Genomic DNA, 24,668 nt, shown 5'->3' with positions numbered 1-24,668 from the left:
AAATATATACCAGTATACAAATATAAACTAACAAAAATGGTTTTAAAACAAAAAGAGTATTGTATCTATTATCAACATAGTCTTTTATTTATTTTTATGGCCTGTACTTCTAAAAAATACAAATAACTTGAAACCTAGAATAATGTTTCATCAAGATGAAGATTCTCAACATGCAGATCAAACTGGATATCACTATTATATGGAGTAATGCTAAAACATAACTCAGCAAATAACAGAATAATAAACACACTTGTAGTATGCATACAAATAGAATTGTATGCCAACAATTTTTGGTAGAGAATACTTTTGTATTGAAGCACTCCAACGTCATCTTTATTAAATTGAGTGGATTGTTAGAAGTTTGTATTGTTAGTAACCTGGCAACATAAAATAGATCTGATAATATGGTTTCCATTGAGATTTGTTGTGATCAATTGATTCCACTACTATCTTATGAAATAAAATAATTTATAATTCATTGTAAATGAAAATGTATGTTCAACATCAGTTGTAAATTCATGTAGAAGTTAGCGATGAATTATGTTTCGAGACAAAATATTAATGAATAAATATCATTCATATTGATTGATTTCATTTAATTTACTTCATAAATGACCAACAGAATTGATTTCTCAATATAAAATTGTATGAGCAGGAAATGAACTTTTAACATAAATATATTTTTGAAAATTTTCTGTTTAATGTTCACGATACGGCAGTTTTCACCATTATTTCATAAGTCGCAACACTTATTCCATATTCTTCTAAAGAAACTTAAAACATTAGTTCTTCTTGTAGTGGCTCCTGGTAAATAACTAACACTTTGTTCCAACCCTGCTTCATTTTCATCTATTTGTACAATGCAACTTTCTTCTTTATTTCTAGAAGAAGAAGCTTCGTTCTTTGTTGTTTCACTTTGTACTTCATCTATGTTTTCTGAGGAACTTGCATTTCCTAAATAGTCATTTCTAGTAGCTGGCCACGATAGCCGACGTGTTTTGGCTTTCTCATTTATAAATAAAAGTTGAACGTTTGTTCTATTCTCATCTAGAACATTTCCTACATTTTTGCTATTCATATCAACTTCATCATTTGGTAAAAATTTCGATATTTTCTTCAAATCTTCATCTTCTTCGATGGTAGTTTTGAGTGTTGTTTTAACATCACCAACTAAACTATCTGTAGCTTTCTCTAACCTACCTCTCATGTTTCTAAACACATTATTGTCGCCTTTAACTAATGCTGACGTAACATTTTGAAATAGAGTGCCTCTGCCGTATATTATTTGTTTTTTTAGATCTTGTACAATACCAGTTCCTACTTCATTTAATCTATTATCAATATTCTTTGTGATAGTATCATGTAAATTATTTATTTTGTCATCTATTTCATTTTCCATCTTACTAAGTTTTTTGTCTACGATATCTTGAGAAGATTCGGAATTTGCATCTTCATCTTTTTCATTTTGGCCCCCTTTACTATCTGAGTCCTCTGATTCATTTTTATCTTTGTTTTTATTTTCACCTTCGTTTTTATTTTCATCTTCGTTTTTATTTTCATCTTCTTTTTTATTATTATCATCTTTTTTATTTTTATCGTCACCTCCATCCTTTTTCTGCGCTAAATTTTTGATTAGATTTAATATTTGTGGGAACATGGCTCCAGCTGCCCCTGCTGATCCTCCTAAGGCTCCAACTTTTGCTGCAGAACCAACAATAGTACCTAGAGATTGACCCTTTTCACATTCTTTATTACTTTGTTTATCAGTTGTACTTTCTGTTGTTGTCGTTTTTGAGTTATCATTGTCTTTCGAAATTGGAGTGGGGGGGATATTTTGACCAGAGTTGGAGGATTTTTCTGTTGATTTGATGGGTTTTGCAGATGTAACTTTATCAGTGGAGGCTTGTTTCACTGTTGTAGTTTCAACACCTACTGGTGATTTGGTAGAAGGTTTTTCAGGTTTTGGCAATAATGGTTCTGGCTTTTTATCATCAGTATGCTTGCCTGTTTCCGCAGAATTGTCCCCGTTTGGTATGAGGTCTTCTGGATTTATTATAATAGGACGTTCCGCCACCACCGTGGGTTTTGTTGGAGTTATTTTTGCTTTGCTTTTATCATTTGCTGCACTGTTCGGAGGTTCCTTGGTAGGAATTTTGGTTTTGGTGGTGGTCGATTCTGAAACATAGAAATATATCTAAGATAGATGAAATAACTGGAATTACATAGAAAACAATAAATGTTTAACACTGAAGGCATGTTAGCTGCCATTACATTTCAACGTGGTAATCATCTTGATGATAGGAAACAATGTTCTGCAAACATGAGTCCTAACTCTTCTCATTTCTGAGACACATGGTCTTGAAGTTTGGAAAAAAAAGCGTTTTTTTGCGATAATTCTAAAATTGCTGAAGGTATATCGATGCGACCCCAAACAGCTACACTATCCTAGAAAAGATACTGACATTCTCGTAAATTTTTTCAGGGATTTTTTCCGGAATTCAAATTTTTTAAAATTTGGTGGTTCTGAAAATAACTGACTGAAAAAAGTTTTTATAACTGTCTAACGATTAAAATGAAATTACCAAATCCAATCAATTTTGAAAGAATGAAATGAATACGTCAAATTTGAATTACAATCACAATTACGCATCGTAACATCGTTAATAAGTGATGGTAACAGCACAGCAGGATGAGCAAATATCCCTAGATTTGGGAAGGCTTGAATAAGAATTTTGGAACCAAAATTTGGCTAGGTGCTTGGACTTAATGCTATTACTGAATTGAATAAACTATGGGAATCTATTGTATACTTCTATTAATTACTACTAATTGAGTAATACCTATGCATATTATAAACAAGAAAAGCTTGTTGAACAATGAATATTGTTTTTTTTAATATTGTTGCGTCAGTTTCAATTCATAGTAAATATATTGCAATACATAAATGTATTTCTCTATTTCTGTATCGTAATGAGTTCATTACAGTTCTAAAAAACAGTGCTGTAATGAACTCATTACAGCATCGTTTTCAGATATATTTTTCGTTTTGTGGTTGTCTATGCTGACTTCCAATCCTATCAAATTTCAACAAACGTCAATAATTGTCAATATAATATAATTTGGGGATATAGAGAAATGATTTGCTACATATTCGCAAATTCTCATAATTCTGGTAGTGCTCAATCGATTCCGTCAGACATAATTCACGAATTTAATGTGTTATTGTAAATTATGTCTAAATTCGAAACATACGATTCATATTCAAATTCCGTAATCTGTCAATTTTCGTAACAGTCACACCAACTGCCAAGATACAATACAAAAGTCACTAGGATATATAATCTGAATTTTTCATTGAATTTCGACAATATTTCGCAAAACTTGACTGAAATAGAGAAAATATCGTCTAATACTCGTTGCAGAAGGCAATTCCAACACTCATGCGTTCCAAAACTCGCTCCTTCGTCGCTCGTTTTCGAATTTCGCATTCGTGTTGGAATAGGAGCCCATTCTGCAACTTGTTTTAGAATATACTATTATCATACAAATATACCGAAATTTATTATTATATTACCTGTTCCAGAAATAACACTAGTTACAAGCTCAACACTGTCCTTATTTTTTATTTTATCCTGGGCATTGACTTGTTTTTCCTTTTGGTTTGAAACTTCGTTGGTGTATGGAATATCCGGATTCTTGTTGTTTCCCGTGTTGGAGGTTGGCTTTTCCTTTTGATTTGAAACTTCGTTGGTGTATGGAATGTCTGAATCTTTATTCCCTGTATTGGATGTTGCCTTGTCCTGCTTTTCTGACACTTTCTTGGACGCACCAGAACCATCAACAAGTTGATTATCTGATGATGGTTTACCATTTGTTTGGTTCAAAGAAAGAATGTTATTTGGCAGGTTGGGTACCAGTTTGCTAGGTGTGGTCTTTGTACTTGTTTCGGTAGTACTATCTTTATTCGAAAGTGATTCTTCTTTAGTGTTGTTCTTCTTCTCGGGCACTAAATCCGAAATACCAGAACCATTGTTTGCTTTTGACGGAGTATTTTCATTTTTTTTAGTAGTTTCTGAAATATAAATATGTTGTTTTTTTAAATAAAACGAGTTGAAAATATGATTGAGTGAAATTTCGCATTACAACGCTATATAAATATTGCCAGATGTGTGTCCTAATGAAATCAACTTAAATTGAGAGATGAAACGGCATATCAATTGAACTTGAAGAAGCATACATAGATAGAGTAAAGAGAGTCCTGGGAATTAATCAGTCAAAAATCCTTTTGGAGAGAGTCGAAATTTTTTATGTTGTTCGGTTGGTACCTACTAATCTCCTCTAAGCTCTAAATTTGAAGGTGATCCGTCATTTAGTCTGTTTACAAGTTTTCAATTTGTCAGTTCATCTGAAGTGTGTTTTGCGATTATAAGAATGAATACAAATGTCGAAAAAAAAATTGATTAAATATTACCTGTTTCTGGAACCGTATCGGTTGTTACCACCACCACTTCATCCGTAGTATCTTTGGTATCTTCGGAATGTACTTCATTCGTATAAGGGATATTGTCAGGATTGTTTGAAACATCATTAGTGTATGGAATCTCCGTATTGTCTTTCTCTGTGTTAGATGTTGCATTATCCTGGTTTTCTGATACTTTCTTCGATCCGTCGGAATCCGTCAGAACTTTTTTGCCGTCTGTGGTGTTTGGTACGTTGTTGCTTGAGGTAGAGGTTGGTTTCGATTGAGTATTTGAGTTTTCGGTAGTCGTGTCTGAAATCAAGATGTGGTATTTGTTGCATACTCATATAGGTCAGCTTTAAGGTGGAATGTGATCAACTCAAATTTCACACTTCAAGGCTAATATGTTATATTAAGCATCAAGAACGATAAGTACATTTTATCGATTGAAGAGTTTAAGGGTATGTTTAGAAGATGAGCGTAGCGACTACCCTATTTATTGTCTGAGATCGGTTTTCTTAACGTTCGTGATGCTCAAAGCGTTTTTTACACGATCCGATTATTATTTTTTTTTTTATTTGAATAAATCAATTTCCACGCAATTACTAAAGTCTGAAGTGAATTTCACTAGTGATTTCTGCTTCATCAGTTTCAGTGAATACCAATTTCACTAATATACCTTATTCATAACAATAAACAATTGTTCTACCTCTACGTTTAGTTTAATGTATGAATAATTTTTTTGATAAATGTATTCGAAAGTATTATAATGAAGATGTCGGTAAGTAATTGAGATTTTGGCTGAATACTTCACCGATGCCTCACGCCTTGGTAAGATAAAATGTAATTAATACAAAAAATTGGATCGTGTAAATAGGTATGATGTGTGATGAATATCTAATGAAACTAATATGATAGATGAATGAAGCTACAGAAGCGGAGGAAACAAAAGCATCACAGTTTTTTTGAAAGATGAACTTTTATAGTTCTGGCTGAAAAATTCTTCTTTTGTAGCGTTTATGTAAGGTATGTTTTGTCATCGTTTTACTTGTATTCGCTTGTTATGTGTACATTCACTTGAATCAGAGGATGAAATGGTTCACTGCACTACATGAGAACTTTGAATAGGTTAGAGATTTGTAATTGATTGATTTGTCATCATATTGAGATAAGGACCAGTCTTATGTCTTATAGATTCTGATATATTATAATTCCACTTATTGTGTCAATAGATTCAGCACTTCTCGATAAGTGATATTCTCGATAAGTGATTTTTCACAGCGTATTAGTATTTGCAGTGTTTTGAAAACTTAAATTACGTATACACTTTGAAGGATCACTTGTCGAGAATTGGAAACTTGATAGCTACTATGCTTCATTAAAACTTTAAATATTTTGCCCATATCTTGTTAGTCGAGGTTGCTTTATTTACAAGAATTACTCTTCAGTTTGGTAGATTCTACTTTGATTTTGCAGTTTTCCTACTTTCTGCCGTGATACTTTTGTGGTACTTCAGTGGATAGTCGATCCAAGAATCTCTTTCGTTGTATCTCAGGTTATATCAAAAAGATCTTTTTTGTTCCAGAAATATTTTATTCAGAATGGAAATATCGTTACCACCAATTATCAAAATTTTGGTAATCCATTAATGGCTGTATTCGTGGAACATATAAAGTATTCTCCAAGTTTTTTTGTACTTATCATTGTAATATATTAATTACTTGATAGTATAGTAGTATATTCGGCAATCTCTTCTTTGGTGGTATACAGAGTTTATTTTGTTGTTTTCAACAGGTAGAAGATCCATGGTGCAAGCTGCATTCTCATCCTTTTCTGATTCTGTTCCACTCTAACACAACTATCAACAAACGAATTGATCAGTTGGGTAGACTTTAATTTCCTTGTTGTGCTTTTTGTGATACTTGATACATTAGAACTTTCAGGTACCAGACAACAACACTATTAGAGCGCGTTCTGTTATCTCTTTTGTCGTTTTAAGATGTCCTGTATTGTTGGGAACGTTTGTATATGCTAGGTATAATGTGGAAACTACATTATTACCTATTTCTGATACTGATCCACTCGTAACAGGCCTATCAACACTTTGGTGCTTTGTTGTTTGGGACATGGTTATTGGAGAAACAATACTCGTCTTCTTAAATTTGGGTTTGTCTGTGGTTTTTTCCCTATTCATTCCTGAAGTACTCTCAACAGTCGAAAGTGACTCTGTTGTAGTGGATTCAGGAATATCTTCGGTCATATGAAAAAAATCGTCTGTTTTTCCAAAAATGCCTTTAGTATTTGCTTTGCTGGAACTGAATACTGTAGTTTGATATTTCCCTGATGCTACAGCACTCGTTGTAGAGCCATTGGCTATTTGGTTATCTGTTGTTGATTGAGTCTTCGTTGTGAATTTGGAAGTTGTAGCTGTAGATTCTTGTTTTAGAATGGTGATTGTTTCACTGGTTGTGATGGTACTTTCAGTAATCGACAATGATTCTGTATATTCAGTTTGGTCAGAAACAACTTTGGTATAAAGAAGGTCGGAAATGGGAACAGTAGTTTGTAATTTCTCTGATACTGTTGCACTCGTCCCAGAACTATTGAATGCTTGGTGATCTGTTGCTGATTCTTTATTCGTGGTCTTGGAAGAGATAGTTGTAGTTTGCGTAGATTTTTGTTTTTCAGTGCTGCTATTTTCATTTGTTGTAGTAGTACTTCCAGTATTCGACAGTGATTCTGTTGCTGTGCGTTCTTGAACGTCTTCAGAGGTATGAAAAGTATCTCCATTTTTGCCAGAAATATCGTTCGAATGTGTGAAATCAGAAGTAGGAACAGTAGTTTGTATTTTCTCTGATATTGTTGGTCTCGTATCAGAAGTATTCATTGTTTGGTGCTCCGTTGCTGATTCACCCTTAGCTGTGGTTTCGGAAGGGGTAATAGCTTGCGTAGACTTGGGTTTTTCAATGGTGGTAGTTTCTTTTGTTGTAGTGGTGCCACTACTCGACAGTGATTCTGTTGCTGTGTGCTCTTGGACGTCTTCAGACGTATTGAGGGTTTCTTCAGTTTTGTCAGAGAAATCGTTGGAATGTGTGAGATCAGAAGTGGAAACAGTAGTTTGTCCTTTCTCTGGTACTGTTGCACTCGTCCCAGAATTATCGATAATTTGATGATCTGTTGTCGATAGAGGTTTTGTTGTAGTTTTGGAAAAAGCAGTGTTAGCTTGACTCGATTTTGGTTTTTCAGTGATGGTAGCTTGATTTGATTTTGGTTTTTCAGTGGTGGTAGTTTCACTGGTTGTAGCGGTGCCTTCTATACTCGACGGTGATTCTCTTGTTGTTTGTTCTTGGACGTCTTCAGAGGTATGGAGGGTATTATCAGTTTTGTCAGAGAAATCGTTGGAATGTGTGACATCAGAAGTGGGAACAGTAGTTTGTCCTTTCTCTGATACTCTTGCACTCGTCCCAGAACTATCGACAATTTGATGATCTGTTGTCGATAGAGTCTTTGTTGTAGTTTTGGAAGGGACAGTGAAAGCTTGCGTTGATTTTGGATTTTCAGTGGAAGTAGCTCCACTTTTTTCTCTATGTTCTTGGACGTGTTCAGAGGTATGTACATTATTTTCTGTTTTACCAGAAATATCGTTGTAATGCGTGAGATCAGAAGTGTGAACAGTTGTTTGTCCTTTCTCTGTTACCGTTGCAGTCGTCCCAGAACTATCGATTGTTTGGTGCTCGGTTACAGAATCGGCCTTTGTTGTAGTTTTGGAAGGAGCAGTGGTTGCTTGGGTTGATTTTGGTTTTTGAGTGGCGGTGGTTCTACTTGTTGTAGTGGTGCCTTCAGTACTCGGTGGTGATTCTCTTGTTGTGTGTTCTTGAATGTCCACAGTGGTATGGAGGGTATCTTCAGTTTCGCCAAGAATATCGTTGGCATGTGTGAGATCAGACGTGGGAACAGTACTATATCCTTTCTCTGATAGTGTTGCACTCGTTCCAGAACTGTCGACTGTTGGGTGCTCTGTTGCAGAATCAGCCTTCATTGTAGTTTTGGAAGTGGCAGTGGTAGCTTGCGTTGATTTTGGTTTTTCAGTGGCGGTGGTTCCACTTGTTGTAGTGGTGCCTTCAGTACTCGGCGATGATTCTCTTGTTGTGTGTTCTTGAATGTCTACAGTTGTATGGAGGGTATCTTCAGTTTTTCCAGAAATATCGTTGGAATGTGTGAGATCAGAAATGGCAACAGTAGTTTGTCCTCTTTCTGATACTGTAACACTCGTTACAGAACTATCGTCTATTTGTTGCTCTGTTGCAGAATCAGCATTCGTTGTGTCCTTGGAAGGGGCAGTGGCAGCTTGCGTTGATTTTGGTTTTTCAGTGGTGGTAGTTTCACTTGTTGTAGTGGTTCCTTCAGTACTTGACAATGATACAGTTGCTTTGTGTTCTTGGACTACTTCAGAGGTTTGTAGAGTATCTTCAGTTTTACCAGAAATTTTGTTGGAATGTGTGAGATCAGAAGTGGTAACATCAGTGTGTCGTTTATCTGATACTGTTGCAATCGTTTCAGTCTTCATTGTAGTTTTGGAAGGTGCAGTGGTAGCATGCGTTGATTTTGATTTTTCAGTGGTGGTAGTTCCAATTGTAATGGTGCCTTTAGTACTCGACAGTGATTCTGTCTCTACAGAGGTATGGTGATTATTTTCAGTTTTGTCAAAAATATCCTTCGAATGTGTGAGATCAGAAGTGTGAACAGTAGTTTGTCTTTTGTCCGATACTGTTGAACTCGTCCCAGAACTATCTACTGGTTGGAGCTCTGTTGCAGAAACAGCCTTCGTTGTAGTTTTGGAAACGACAGTGGTAGCTTGTGTTGATTTTCGTTTTTCAGTGGCTGTGATCTCACTTGTTGTAGTGGTGTCTTCCGTATCTGGCGGTGATTCTTTCGTTGTGTGTTCTTGGATGTCTTGAGAGGTATGGAATGTTTTTCCAGAAATATCGTTGGAATGTGTCAGAACAGAAGTGGAAATAGTAGTATGTCCTTTTTTTGGTATCGTTGCAGTCGTTCCAGAACTATCGACTGGTTGATGTTCTGTTGTAGTTCTGGAGAGGGCAGTGGTAGATTGCGTTAATTTTGGTTTTTCAGCTGTGGAAGTTCCACTTGTTGTGGTGGAGCCTTCAGTACTCGACAATGATATTGTTGTGTCTTCTTGGATGTCTTTGGAGGTATGTTGGGTATCTTCAGTTTTGCCAGAAATATCGTTCGAATGTGTGAGGTCAGAAGTGGCAACAGTAGTTTTTCCTTTCTCTGATACTGTTGCACTCGTCCCAGAACTATCTACTGTTAGGTGCTCTGTTGCAGAATTAGCCTTCGTTGTAGTTTCGAAAAGGGCAGTGGCAGCTTGCGTTGATTTTGGTTTTTCAGTTGTGGTAGTTCCACTCGTTGTGGTGGTGCCTTCAGTACTCGACAATGATGTTGTTGTGTGTTCTTGGACGTCTCCAGAGGTATGTTGTGTATCTTCAGTTTTCCCAGAAATATCTCTGGAATGTGTGAAATCAGAAGTGGAAACAGTAGTTTGTCCTTTTTCTGATACTGTTGAACTCGTCCCAGAACTATCGACTGTTTGGTGCTCTGTTGTTGAATCAGCCTTCGTTGTAGTTTTGAAAGGGGCAGTGGTAGCTTGCGTTGATTTTGGTTTTTCAGTTGTGGTAGTTCCATTCGTTGTGGTGGTTCCTTCAGTACTCGACAATGATGTTGTTGAGTGTTCTTGGACATCTCCAGAGGTATGTTGGGTATTTTCAGTTTTGCCAGAAATATCTCTGGAATGTGTGAGACCAGAAGTGGCAACAGTAGTTTGTCCTTTTTCTGATATCGTTGCAGTCGTCCCAGAACTATCGGCTGTTTGGTGGTCTGTTGTTGAATCAGCCTTCGTTGTAGTTTTGAAAGGGGCAGTGGTAGCTTGCGTTGATTTTGGTTTTTCAGTTGTGGCAGTTCCACTCGTTGTGTTGGTTCCTTCAGTACTCGACAATGAAGTTGTTGTGTGTTCTTGGACGTCTCCAGAGGTATGTTTCGTATCTTCCGTTTTGCAAGAAATATCTCTCGAATGTGTGAGATCAGAAGTGGCAACAGTAGTTTGTCCTTTTTCTGATATCGTTGCAGTCGTCCCAGAACTATCGGCTGTTTGGTGCTCTATTGTTGAATCAGCCTTCGTTGTAGTTTTGAAAGGGGCAGTGGTAGCTTGCGTTGATTTTGGTTTTTCAGTTGTGGTAGTTCCAGTTGTTGTGGTAGTTCCACTCGTTGTGGTGGTGCCTTCAGTACTCGACAATGATGTTGTTGTGTGTTCTTGGACGTCGCCAGAGGTATGTTGGGTATCTTCAGTTTTGCCAGAAATATCTCTGGAATGTGTGAGATCAGAAGTGGAAACAGTAGTTTGTCCTTTTTCTGATATCGTTGCAGTCGTCCCAGAACTATCGGTTGTTTGGTGCTCTGTTGTTGAATCAGCCTTCGTTGTAGTTTTGAAAGGGGCAGTGGTAGCTTGCGTTGATTTTGGTTTTTCAGTTGTGGTAGTTCCAGTTGTTGTGGTAGTTCCACTCGTTGTGGTGGTGCCTTCAGTACTCGACAATGATGTTGTTGTGTGTTCTTGGACGTCTCCAGAGGTATGTTGGGTATCTTCAGTTCTGCCAGAAATATCTCTGGAATGTGTTATACCAGAAGTGGCAACAGTAGTTTGTCCTTTTTCTGATATCGTTGCAGTCGTCCCAGAACTATCGGCTGTTTGATGCTCTGTTGTTGAATCAGCCTTCTCTGTAGTTTTAGAAGGGGCAGTAGTGGCATGCGTTGATTTTGGTTTTCCAGTTGTGGTAGTTCCACTCGTTGTAGTGGTGCCTTCAGTACTCGACAATGATGTTGTTGTGGTAGTTCCACTCGTTGTAGTGGTGCCTTCAGTACTCGACAATGATGTTGTTGTGTGTTCTTGGACGTCTTCAGAGGTATGTTGGGTATCTTCAGTTTTACCAGAAATATCTCTGGAATGTGTGATACCAGAAGTGGCAACAGTAGTTTGTCCTTTTTCTGATATCGTTGCAGTCGTCCCAGAACTATCGGCTGTTTGGTGCTTTGTTGTTAAATCAGCCTTCGTTGTAGTTTTGAAAGGGGCAGTGGTCGCTTGCGTTGATTTTGGTTTTTCAGTTGTGGTAGTTCCACCCGTTGTAGTGGTGCCTTCAGTACTCGACAATGATATTGTTGTGGTAGTTCCACTCGTTGTGGTGGTTCCTTCAGTACTCGCCAATGATGTTGTTGTGTGTTCTTGGACGCCTCCAGAGGTATGTTGGGTATCTTCAATTTTACCAGAAATATCTCTGGAATGTGTGAGACCAGAAGTGGCAACAGTAGTTTCTCCTTTTTCTGATATCGTTGCAGTCGTCCCAGAACTATCGGCTGTTTGGTGTTTTGTTGTTAAATCAGCCTTCGTTGTAATTTTGAAAGGGGCAGTGGTAGCTTGCGTTGATTTTGGTTTTTCAGTTGTGGTAGTTCCACTCGTTGTAGTGATGCCTTCAGTACTCGACAATGATGTTGTTGTGGTAGTTCCACTCGTTGTAGTGGTGCCTTCAGTACTCGACAATGATGTTGTTGTGTGTTCTTGGACGTCTCCAGAGGCATGTTGGGTATCTTCAGTTCTGCCAGAAATATCTCTGGAATGTGTGATACCAGAAGTGGCAACAGTAGTTTGTCCTTTTTCTGATATCGTTGCAGTCGTCCCAGAACTATCGGCTGTTTGGTGCTTTGTTGTTGAATCAGCCTTCGATGTAGTTTTGAAAGGGGCAGTGGTAGCTTGCGTTGATTTTGGTTTTTCAGTTGTGGTAGTTCCACCCGTTGTAGTGGTGCCTTCAGTACTCGACAATGATGTTGTTGTGGTAGTTCCACTCGTTGTGGTGGTTGCTTCAGTACTCGACAATGATGTTGTTGTGTGTTCTTGGACGCCTCCAGAGGTATGTTGGGTATCTTCAGTTTTACCAGAAATATCTCTGGAATGTGTGAGACCAGAAGTGGCAACAGTAGTTTGTCCTTTTTCTGATATCGTTGCAGTCGTCCCAGAACTATCGGCTGTTTGGTGCTTTGTTGTTAAATCAGCCTTCGTTGTAGTTTTGAAAGGGGCAGTGGTAGCTTGCGTTGATTTTGGTTTTTCAGTTGTGGTAGTTCCACCCGTTGTAGTGGTGCCTTCAGTACTCGACAATGATGTTGTTGTGGTAGTTCCACTCGTTGTGGTAGTTCCTTCAGTACTCGACAATGATGTTGTTGTGTGTTCTTGGACGTCTCCAGAGGTATGTTGGGTATCTTCAGTTTTCCCAGAAATATCTCTGGAATGTGTGAGACCAGAAGTGGCAACAGTTGTTTCTCCTTTTTCTGATATCGTTGCAGTCGTCCCAGAACTATCGGCTGTTTGGTGTTTTGTTGTTGAATCAGCCTTCGTTGTAGTTTTGAAAGGGGCAGTGGTAGCTTGCGTTGATTTTGGTTTTTCAGTTGTGGTAGTTCCACTCGTTGTAGTGGTGCCTTCAGCACTCGACAATGATGTTGTTGTGGTATTTCCACTCGTTGTGGTGGTTCCTTCAGTACTCGACAATGATGTTGTTATGTGTTCTTGGACGCCTCCAGAGGTATGTTGGGTATCTTCAGTTTTACCAGAAATATCTCTGGAATGTGTGAGACCAGAAGTGGCAACAGTAGTTTCTCCTTTTTCTGATATCGTTGCAGTCGTCCCAGAACTATCGGCTGTTTGGTGCTCTGTTGTTGAATCAGCCTTCGTTGTAGTTTGGAAAGAGGCAGTGGTAGCTTGCGTTGATTTTGGTTTTTCAGTTGTGGTAATTTCACTCGTTGTGGTGGTGCCTTCAGTACTCGACAATGATATTGTTGTGTGTTCTTGGACGTCTACAGAGGTATGTTGGGTATCTTCAGTTTTGCCAGAAATATGTCTGGAATGTGTGATACCAGAAGTGACAACAGTAGTTTGTCCTTTTTCTGATATCGTTGCAGTCGTCCCAGAACTATCGGCTGTTTGGTGCTCTGTTGTTGAATCAGCCTTCGTTGTAGTTTTGAAAGAGGCAGTGGTAGCTTGCGTTGATTTTGGTTTTTCAGTTGTGGTAGTTCCACCCGTTGTAGTGGTGCCTTCAGTACTCGACAATGATGTTGTTGTGTGTTCTTGGACGTCTCCAGAGGTGTGTTCTTGGACGTCTCCAGAGGTATGTTCGGTATCTTCAGTTTTGCCCGAAATATCGCTGGAATGTGTGAGAACAGAAGTGGAAACGGTGGTTGGTCCTTTTTCTGATATCGTTGCAGTCGTTCCAGAACTATCGACTGTTTGATGTTCTGTTGTAGTTTTGGAATGGGCAGTGGTAGCTTGCGTTGATTTTGGTTTTTCAGTTGTGGTAGTTCCACTCGTTGTGATGGTTCCTTCAGTACTCGACAATGATGTTGTTGTGTGTTCTTGGACGTCTCCAGAGGTATGTTGGGCATCTTCAGTTTTGCCAGAAATATCGCTGGAATGTGTTAGACCAAAAGTGGCAACAGTAGTTTGTCCTTTTTCTGATATCGTTGCAGTCGTCCCAGAACTATCGGCTGTTTGGTGCTCTGTTGTTGAATCAGTCTTCGTTGTAGTTTTGAAAGAGGCAGTGGTAGCTTGCGTTGATTTTGGTTTTTCAGTTGTGGTAGTTCCAGTTGTTGTGGTAGTTCCACTCGTTGTGGTGGTGCCTTCAGTACTCGACAATGATGTTGTTGTGTGTTCTTGGACGTCTCCAGAGGTATGTTGGGTATCTTCAGTTTTGCCAGAAATATCTTTGGAATGTGTGAGATCAGAAGTGGAAACAGTAGTTTGTTCTTTTTCAGATATCGTTGCACTCGTCCCAGAACTATCTACTGTTTGGTGCTCTGTTGTTGAATCAGAATTCGTGGTAGTTTTGGAAGGGACAGTGGTAGCTTGCGTTGATTTTGGTTTTTCAGTGGCGGTGGTTCCATTTGTTGTGGTGGTGCTCTCAGTACTGGACGGCGATTCTCTTGTTGTGTGTACTTGGATGCCTTCAGAGGTATGTTGGGTATCTTCAGTTTTGCCAGAAATATCTTTGGAATGTGTGAGATCAGAAATGGAAACAGTAGTTTGTTCTTTCTCAGATATCGTTGCACTCGTCCCTGAACTATCTACTGTTTGGTGCTCTGTTGTTGAATCAGCATTCGTTGTAGTTTTTGAAGGGGCAGTAGTAGCTTGCGATGATTTTGGTTTTTCAGTTGTGGTAGTTCCACTTGTTGTTGTGGTGCCTTCAGTACTCGGCGGTGTTCTTCTGGTTGTGTGTTCTTGGACGTCTCCAGAGGTATGTTCGGTATCTTCAGTTTTGCCAGAAATATCGCTGGAATGTGTGAAAACAGAAGTGGAAACGGTGGTTGGTCCTTTTTCTGATATCGTTGCAGTCGTTCCAGAACTATCGACTGTTTGATGTGCTGTTGTAGTTTTGGAATGGGCAGTGGTAGCTTGCGTTGATTTTGGTTTTTCAGTTGTGGTAGTTCCACTCGTTGTAGTGGTGCCTTCAGTTCTCGACAATGATGTAGTTGTGTGTTCTTGGACGTCTCCAGAGGTATGTTGGGCATCTTCAGTTTCGCCAGAAATATCACTGGAATAGGTGACACCAGAAGTGGCAACAGTAATTTGTCCTTTTTCTGATATTTTTGCAGTCGTCCCAGAACTATCGACTGTTTTGTGCTCTGTTGTTGAATCAGCCTTCGTTGTAAGTTTGATAGGGGCAGTGGCAGCTTGCGTTGATTTTGGTTTTTTAGTGGCAGTGGTTCCACTTGTTATGGTGGTGCTTTCAGTACTCGGCGTTGATTCTCTTGTTGTGTTTTCTTGGATGTCTCCAGAGGTATGTTGAGTATCTTCAGTTTTGCCAGAAGTATCGTTCGAATGTGTGAGATCAGAAGTGGAAATAGTAGTTTGTCCTTTTTCTGATTTCGTTGCAGTCGTCCCAGAACTATCGTCTGTTTGATGCTCTGTTGTTGAATCAGCCTTCTTTGTAGTTCTAGAAGGGGTAGTAGTGGCATGCGTTGATTTTGGTTTTTCAGTTGTGGAAGTTCCACTTGTTGTGGTGGAGCTTTCAGTACTCGGCGGTGATTCTCTTGTTGTGTGTTCTTGGACGTCTCTAGAGGTATTTTGTGTATCTTCAGTTTTGCCAGAAATATCTCTCGAATGTGTGAGATCAGAAGTGGCAACAGTAGTTTGCCTTTTTTCTGATACTGTTGGACTCATCCCAGAACTATCGACTGTTTGGTGCTCTGTTGTTGAATCAGCCTCCGTTGTAGATTTGAAAGGGGCAGTGGTAGCTTGCGTTGATTTTGGTTTTTCAGTTGTGGTAGTTGCACTCGTTGTGATGGTTCCTTCAGTACTCGACAATGATGTTGTTGTGTGTTCTGTGACGTCTCCAGAGGAATGTTGGGTATCTTCAGTTTTGCCAGAAATATCTCTGGAATGTGTGACACCAGAAGTGGCAACAGTAGTTTGTCCTTTTTCTGATATCGTTGCAGTCGTCTCAGAACTATAGGCTGTTTGATGCTCTGTTGTTAAATCAGCCTTCGTTGTAGTTTTGAAAGCGGTAGTGGAAGCTTGCTTTGATTTTGGTTTTTCAGTTATGGTAGTCCCACCCGTTGTGGTGGTTCCTTCAGTACTCGACAATGATGTTGTTGTGTGCTCTTGGTCGTCTCCAGAGGTATGTTGGGTATCTTTTGTTTCGCCAGGAATATCTCTGGAATGTGTGATACCAGAAGTGGCAACAGTAGTTTGTCCTTTTTCTGATAACGTTGCAGTCGTCCCAGAACTATCGGCTGTTTGATGCTGTGTTGTTGACTCAGCCTTCTTTGTAGTTCTGGAGGGGGCAGTAGTGGCATACGTTGATTTTGGTTTTTCAGTGGTAGTAGTTTCACTGGTTGTCACAGTTGTAGTGGCGCTTTCAGTACTCGGCGGTGATTCTCCTTTTGTGTTTTTTTGGACGTCCCTAAAGGTAAGTTGTGTATCTTCTGTTTTGCTAGAAATATATTTCGAATGTGTGAGATCAGAAGTGGAAACAGTTGTTTGTTCTTTTTCTGAAACTGTTTTACTCGTCTTAGAACTATTTACTGTTTGGGGCTCTGTTGCAGAATCAGCCTTCGTTGTAGTTTTGAAAGGGACAGTGGTAGCTTGCGTTGATTTTGATTTTTCAGTTGAGATTGTTCCACTTGTTGTGGTGGTGCTTTCAGTTCTCGTCGCTGATTCTCTTGTTGTGTGTTCTTGGACATCTCCTGTTTTTCCAGAAATATTTTTCGAATGTGTGAGATCAGATGTGGAAACAGTAGTTTGTCCTTTCTCTGATACTGTCGGACTCGTCCCAGAACTATCTACTGTTTGGTGCTCTGTTGCAGAATCAGCCTTCGTTGTAGCTTTGAAAGGGACAGTGGTAGCTTGCGTTGATTTTGGTTTTTCAGTGGTGGTAGTTTCACTGGTTGTCTCAGTTGTAGTAGCGCTTTCAGTACTCGACAGTGATTCTCTTGTTGTCTGTTCTTGGACATCTCCTGAGGTATGTTCGGTATCTTCAGTTTTGCCAGAAATATCGTTCGAATGTGTGAGATCAGAAGTAGAAACAGTAGTTTGTTCTTTTTCTGATACTGTTGGACTCGTCCCAGAACTATCCACTGTTTGGTGCTCTGTTTCAAAACCAGCCTTCGTTGTAGTTTTGAAAGGGACAGTGGTAGCTTGCGTTGATTTTGGTTTTACAGTGGTGGTAGTTTCACTGATGGTAGTGGTACTTTCAGTACTCAACAGTGGTTCTGTTGTAGTTGTTTCAGTATTGGTAGTTCCATTTGTTGTAGTGGTGCCTTCAGTACTCGCCAGTGATTCTCTCTCTACAGAGGTATTGAGAGTATCTTCAGTTTTGGCAAAAATTTCCTGCGAATGTGTGAAATCAGAAGTGTGTACAGTAGTTGGCCCTTTCTCTGATATTGTTGCACTCGTTTCAGAACCTTCCACTGTTTGATGCTTTGTTCCTGACTCAGCCTTCGTTGTAACCTTGGAAGGGACAGTAGATTTTGGTTTTTCAGTGGTGGTGGTTTTTCTTATTTTAGTGCTGCCTTCACTAGTCGAATCTGATTTTGTTAATATTTGTTCTTGTCTTGTCTTATCGGCTTTAGGAGTATTTCCTGTTTGACCAGAAATACCGTTGGAATGTGTTAGGCCGGAAGTGGAAATTGTAGCTCTTGTTTTCTCTGACACTCTTGCACTTGTCCTAGAAATATCGCTTGCATAGTGATCTATTGCTGATTCTGTCTTTGTGGTGTTATAAGGGACAGTAGTTGCTTGCTTTGATTTTGGTTTTTCAGTGGTGGTAGTTCCACTTGTTGTAGTGGTGCCTTCAGTACTCAATAGTGCTTCTGTTGCTGTGTGTTCTTGGACGTCTTTAAATGTATGGCGAGAATCTGCAGTTTTGCTAGAAATATGTTTGGAAAGTGTGGGATCAGAACTGGAAACAATAGTTTGTCCTTTCTCTGATACTGTTGCACTCGTCCCAGAACTATCGACTGTTTGATGCTCTGTTGCTGACTCAGCTTTCTTTGTAGTTCTTGAAGGAGCAGTGGTTGGTTGCGTTGATTTTGGGTTTTCAGTGGTGGTTGTTCCACTTGTTGTAGTGGTGCCTTCAGTACTAGGCAGTAAGCCACTTGTTGTGTGCTCTTCTGTCTCTACAGAGGTATGGTGGGTATCTTCAGTTTTGTCAGAGATATCGTTGGAATGTGTGAGGTCAGAAGTGGGAACAGTAGTTTGTAGTATCTTTGATACTGTTGCACTCGTCCCAGAACTATCGAATGGTTGGTGTTCTGTTACTGATTCATCAGCCTTCGTTGTAGTTTTGGAATGAGAGGTGGTAGCTCGATTTGATTTTGGTTTTTTAGTGGTTGTAGTTCCACTTGTAGTGGTGTTCTGAGTACTCGACAGTGATTCTGTTGTGTGATCTTGGACGTCTTCAGGGGTATGGACAGTTTCTTCAGATTTGGCAGAAATATCGATGGAATGTGTGAGTTCAGAAGTCATAACAGCAGTTTGTTCGTTCCCCGATAGTGTTGAACTCTCCCCAGAAGTATCGACTGTTTGATGATCTATTGTCTTGGTTGTGGTTTTGAAAGGGACAACAGTACTTTGGGAAGATTTTGGTTCATCAATGGTAGTAGTTTCAATTGTTGTAGTGGTGCTTTCATTAGTGAAGAGTGTTTCTGTTGCTCTGTGTTTTTGAACCTCTTCAGATGTTTCGAGAGTATCTCCAGTTTTGACAGAAATATCGTTGGAATTATTGGGGTCGGAAGTATGAACAGTGGTTAGTTTTTTTTGTGATATTGTTGCACTCGTCCCTGAACTATCGAGTGTTTTGTGCTCTGTCGTTGATTCAGCTTTCTTGGTGGCTTTGGAAGAAACAGTAGTTTCTTGCGTAGATTTTGGTTTTTCAGTGGTTGTAGTTTCACTTGTTTTGGTGGTATCTTCTGTACTCGACGGTGATATTGTTGCCGTGTGTTCTTGATTGTCTTTGGTGGTGTGAACTGTGTCTTCAGTTTTTCCAGATATGTCGTTGGCATGTGTAAATTCGGAAATGGGAATGGTAGTTTCTTTTTTTCCTGATGTTGTTGTAATAGTCCCAAAACTATGGACGATTTGGCGCTCTGTTACCGTTTCGGCTTTTTTTGTAGTTTCGGCAGGGACAGTAGTAGCTTGCCTTGATTTTGGTTTTTCAGTTGTGATAATCACATTTGCAGTAGTGGGACCTTCAGTTTCCAACAGTGATTCCCTTGCTCTGCGTCTTTGAACTTCTTCTGAGGTATTTGGAGTACCTTGATTTTCGCCAGAAAATTTTTTGGAATGTGTATGGTCAGAAGCGGATACTCTAGTTTGACCCTCCTCTGATACTGTTGTACTCGGCCTGGAACTATCGATTGTTTGGTGCTCTGTTGCCAATTCTGCTTTTTTTGTGGTTAGGAAAGGAACAGAAGTAGCTGGTGGCTTGGATTTATGTTTTTCAGTGGTGGTAGTTTCGATTGTTGTAGTTGGTCTTTGAATTCTCGAGAGTGATTCTGTTGCTCTGCGTTCTTGAACATTGTTTGAGTTATGAAGAGTATCTTCAGTTTTGTCAGGAATTTCTTTGGATAGAGTAAGGTCGGAAGTAAGAACTGTAGTTTGAACTTTCACTGAAACTGGAGCAGTCGTCTCAGAATTTTCGACTGTGTGCTGATCTGTTGTCTTCGTTGTTGTTCTGGAAGAGGCTGTGGTAATTTGCGCAGATATTTGTTTTTCAGTGGTGGTCGTTTCACTTGTTGTAGTAGTTCTCGATATTGATTCTGTTGCTCTGTGTTCTTGAATGCTTTTTGAGCTATTCGGAGTATTTTCAGTTTCGTCAAAAATATCTTTGGAATGCGTAAGGTCGGAAGTGGAAACTGTAGTTTGACCTTGCTCTGAAACTGATGCAATCCCAGATTTATCGACTGTTTGCTGAGCTGTTGTCGATTGAGTCTTCGTTGTAGTTTTGGAAGGGGAAGTGACAGCTTGAGTTGATTTTGGTTTTTCAGTTGTGGTATGTTTACTCGTTATAGTGACCCGTTCAGTACTCGATAGTGATTTTGTTGTAGTGTGTTCTTTAACGTATTTAGAGTTATCGAAAGCTTCTCCAGTTTTGCCAGAAATATCTTTGTAATGTGTGCGGTCAGAATTGGGAATAGCAGTTTGTCTTTTGTCTGATGCTGTTGGATTCGCCCCAGAACTATCAAATGTTTGTTGAGCTGTTGACGATTGATTTTTCGTTGAAGGGACCTTGACAGCTGCATTAGTTGTGGTCTTGGAAAGAATAGTTGTAGTAAGCATTGGATTTTGTTTTTCTGAGGTGGTTCTTTCGCTTATTGTAGTGGTATCTTCAGTGCTCGACCGTGATTCTATCGCAGGTTCTGTATGAGTGTCTTTGGCAGTATTAAGTGTATCTTCAATTTGCTTAGTAATATTTTCGGTTGTAGTATGATTGGAAATTGAAACTATAGTTCGACCTTTTTCTGATATAGCTGCATTCGTAGCAGGACTGTCGATTCTTTGGTGATCTGTTATTGATTGAGAGTTAATTATGGTTTTGGAAAGGACAGTTGTGGCTTGCGAAGATACTGGTTTTTCAATAGAGTTTGTTGTTTCACTTGTTGTAGGGGTACCTTCAATATTCGACTGTGATTCTGGGGCAGGTTCTTTCTGCACGGTTTTGGAAGTATGGCGTGTATCTTTCTTTTTGTCAGTAATAGTTTCGGTTGTAATATGATCGGAAGTGGGAATAATAGTTCGACTTTTATCTGATTTTGTTGCACTCGTTGCAGAACTATCGATTGGTTGGAGATTTGTTTTTGATTGAGTTTTCGTTGTATTCTCGGAAAGAACAGTTTTGGCTTGCTTGGATTCCGTGTTTTCAGAGATAGTAGTTGTTTTACCTGTTGTAGCGGTACCTTCAGTACTAAACCAAGATTCTGTTGCAGTTTGTTCGTCTTTGAATGATTGGGGTGTTTGGTCCGTTTCGTCATTAATACTTTTGGTTGAAGTGAGGTCAGAAAGATGAACTAGAGTTTGACTTCCCTCTGATATTGTTTCACTTGTTGCATGACTATTGATTGTTTGATGATGTGTTATTGTTTGAGAGTTAATTTTGGTCTTGGAAGGGAAAGTGGCTTGCTTAGGTTCTGATTTATCAGTGGTGGTTCGTTCATTAGTGTTCGTGTGAAGGTCAGTAGGGGTTTCTGTAGCTTTTGGACTTTCAGTGATTTTTGTTTTATTTTTTGCAATGGTACTTTCAGTAGACAGTGATGGAATAGCTTTGGAATTATGGATACTATTTTCGGTACTGTCTGTAATTTCGTAAGTATGTTTTAGGTTGGTAGTGGAAACAGTGTTTTCACCTTTTTTGGATGGTGTTTCACTCGTTTTAGAAGTATCTAGAGTTCGGAGATCTGTTGTCGGTTGACCTTCTGTACTGGTCATTGAACGGACACGAGTGGTTTGAATATTTTCTTGTTTTTCAGTGTTTGTTCTTTCATTTGCTGTAGAGATAGTTTCAGTAGTCGAAAGTGATTCTATTGCATTATGTTCTCGAAAGTTTTTAGTGGTATGGATGTTATTTCCTGTTTTGCCTGAAATGTCGTTAGTAGGTGGTTGGTTGAGAGTGAAAACATTATTTTTACCTTTCTTTGATTCACTTGTCACAGAAGTATCAACAGTTTGGTGATGACTTGTCAATTGACCTTTACTAGTCTTGGAAAGTAAGGTAGTTTTTTGCATAGCTTCGGGTCTAGCCGTCGTAGCTTTTTTACTGGTTGTAATGGCAACTGTGGTCGGTCGCAGTGTACCTTGTATCGCATCTATGGTCATCTCATTGGTTATAATAAGACCGTTCGTCTGTGATTGTGTTGAAGTAGTCTTCTGGGTGGTATGTTCTTTGTCGCCAGAAACTTCGTATGATAACGATATTTCCATAGCTTTTTTCTTAGATGTTGGGCTTGCTTGCTTTTTTGATTCTAGCTTCTTGGGATCAGAAACCTCAGAAGAATGGCGATCTGAGTTTTTGCTATTTACGGAAGTACTTCCACCACTCGAACTGGAATCTGCATTGTTACTCTTTTTTGATGCTACATCTGTTCTTCCAGAAATGTTGTTTACGTTCAATACTTCTGAATGTTTGTCATCCTTAACTGAAGCTTCATTTTCTCTTTTTTTCAATACCGATTGTTCTAAATCAGAACTGTCGATCGCTGGGTCATCTGGTTCTAGCCCATGGTTTATTGACTCCGACGAAAGTTGGTGAATATCGTCTCGCTTGTCAGTTGCGATCTTTCTACTATTTACAGGTTTTTCTTCAGTATTCGAAAGCGAAGCTCTATTATTCTCATTCTCTGAAGGTTTTTTCTTCGAATGAGAAGTATCGACAATTGGCTGCTTTGGCGAGCTTGAAGGTACTTTAGTGGCCGCTTGCTCAGTTTCTTGTTTCCCAAATGCTGTTCTGCTATATATAGTAGTGCTTTTTGCAATAGTTGTTTCAGATTGTTCTTTAAAGAAGTTATTAATTTTTTCAGGCAAATCGTTGGTTTCTCGAATTCTCAAATGGCCTGGGGTGTTTGGTATCATATGATCCTCCTCTGCAGCAGTAGTTTTCGTTCGATCAATTTTATTATTGTTAGGAGTTTTTTCTTTTTTAGAACTGCTGACAAGGTTGTCAGTTGATGCTGATTGGTCCGCTATTGGATTAGGGAAAAGCATGTTTGTCGCTTGCTTACTCATGGTTTTCTTAGGAGGGACACCCAAAACTCCTGCCGACAAATTAAAATTGTCGATAGGTTGCCTTTTCGATTTTATTAGTGCGTTTGTTTTGGTTGTTTTGTTCAAGGTGAAAACTTTTAATAGTGCTTCTACTTTTGATATATTTTTTTCAGCATTCGTTCGTCAGAATTTTACGAAATTTAAGTAGATTAATTGGCATAATTAAGCGTGTCTCAGCATATCGAGTAGTGAATTATTCAAATAGTATTAACTAGTAATGAGTGCAGGAATTTCTGAATAATTTACTGTATAAAATGTTGATAGGGAAGGTCTATTTGATGAAGATAGTTCTGCCCATTTGATAAAAATGCGAGAATCAGAAATTTATAAAGTATCTGACAAAATATTCAAATTACGGAATCATTTCATCAGTTACTTATACCTTTTCCCGTATTCTGAAATTTTTTGTTATTTTTCGTTATCGCGCACTGGTTCTATAGAAATCTAACAACTTTTTCAGATTTTTTTCTGTCGACCTCGAAAGTTCAGTATACAAATAAAGTAACATTGTGTATGTTGGGAAATATGCTGTGGTTGTTATTTTTTGCAATGGATGGAGCACATGATCAGTTTGTATATAACGAATTAATAAGATTTTTCATTATGCTATGTAATACTACTCACCTTTTGATAATTTCTGGGGGCTGGTCCCATCTGCTTTATCATTTTTTTCTTCACTGAGTTTTGAGGACGGATCATTTCCATTATTTTTTTTACCGGTATCTCCAATAGCTGCTTTTTCTTTTTCCAATGTTTCTGATCGTTGTGTACTAGTTGGGAGGATCATGTTACCACTAGTGCCATCTGGTGTATTACTTGTAGTTGACTTTCCTGAATTTGTCTGGATTCCACCATTGACAGGATTCTCAGCTTTTCGATTTTCATCCTTTTTTGATGATAACGAAGCGGGTTTTTCTGTAGTTTTATCTACTTTATTTGATTCTTTTTCAATTTTCGCAACTGAAGTAGTTTGGACAGGTTTCAGTCCATTTCCATTGGCGTTGAGGTTATTTGAGTCATGTGTTATATTTTCCTCCAACAGTTCTGTTTTATCTTTACTTGATTCGTTAATATCTTCTTTTTTATCTTTCGACTCGGCAGTTTCTGAAGGTTGTTTTTTATCGTTCGCTTGTGATTTTTTAGATGTTGCTTTGTTGTTGGATGTATCAGAATTCACCCCAATCGGTGGTTTTGTATTTTTACCGTCAGGTTCCTTGGGTTTAATTTTAGGGAATTTATCGTCTTTGTGTATATTTTCTTCTGAGTTCGGGCCAAATAATGAAGATACTCCATCTTCAACATTGTTCAATAGGCTTCCGACCTTTTTTTCCACTTTTGACTCATTGATGGACCTGATTTTTCTTTTCTTTGGACGTAGAAAATTGTTTGTAAATTTGTTCACTTTTACATATGACTTAATCATATTTCTTGAGGTAATATTTTTCTCGCCATCCTTATGTTGATTTCCAAATAAGTCAGCAATATTGGATCTATGTATAATTGGTTCAATTGGCAATATTTCAGAGATTGTTTTAGGTTCATTATATTCAAAGTTAGTTTGTATTCCAAATGTTGGCTTACTTATGACTAATCCAAATTCGTTGAAGATCACTAATAACACTAAAAAATTTCTCACGATTTTCCGGAAACTTTTCCACTTGTGTACGATGTTAAACGCAAAAACAGTTTTTATTTCCAGAAAATCTTTCTCCATGAATATTTTCCCAGGCGTCTTACTGTCTTGAGAATAATTCTGATCAGAATAAGATATCCTTTGCGAATTATTCATTCTTTATTATTAAGCTATTAAGAAGTCCCAATTGATATATTTTTCTTCAAATA

General features: G+C 38.6%; 1 protein-coding gene across 1 annotated transcript; it reads right to left on the bottom strand.

Moving 5' to 3' along the window:
- Positions 1-59: 59 nt before the first annotated feature.
- LOC123671030 (serine-rich adhesin for platelets-like) lies at positions 60-24,249 on the bottom strand. Its single transcript, XM_045604669.1, has 5 exons — positions 23,451-24,249; positions 6,521-22,816; positions 4,472-4,771; positions 3,575-4,072; positions 60-2,175 (listed from the first exon to the last, which is right to left on the bottom strand). The coding sequence occupies exons 1-5, from the start codon at positions 24,247-24,249 to the stop codon at positions 734-736; spliced, it is 19,335 nt and encodes a 6,444-aa protein (XP_045460625.1). The 3' UTR covers positions 60-733.
- Positions 24,250-24,668: the final 419 nt, after the last annotated feature.

Source organism: Harmonia axyridis, chromosome 1, assembly GCF_914767665.1.
Source record: "Harmonia axyridis chromosome 1, icHarAxyr1.1, whole genome shotgun sequence".
Classification (NCBI taxonomy): Eukaryota; Metazoa; Arthropoda; class Insecta; order Coleoptera; family Coccinellidae; genus Harmonia; species Harmonia axyridis.
The sequence above is the reverse complement of the archived record's forward strand: the minus strand, read 5'-3'. Positions and strand labels throughout refer to the sequence as shown.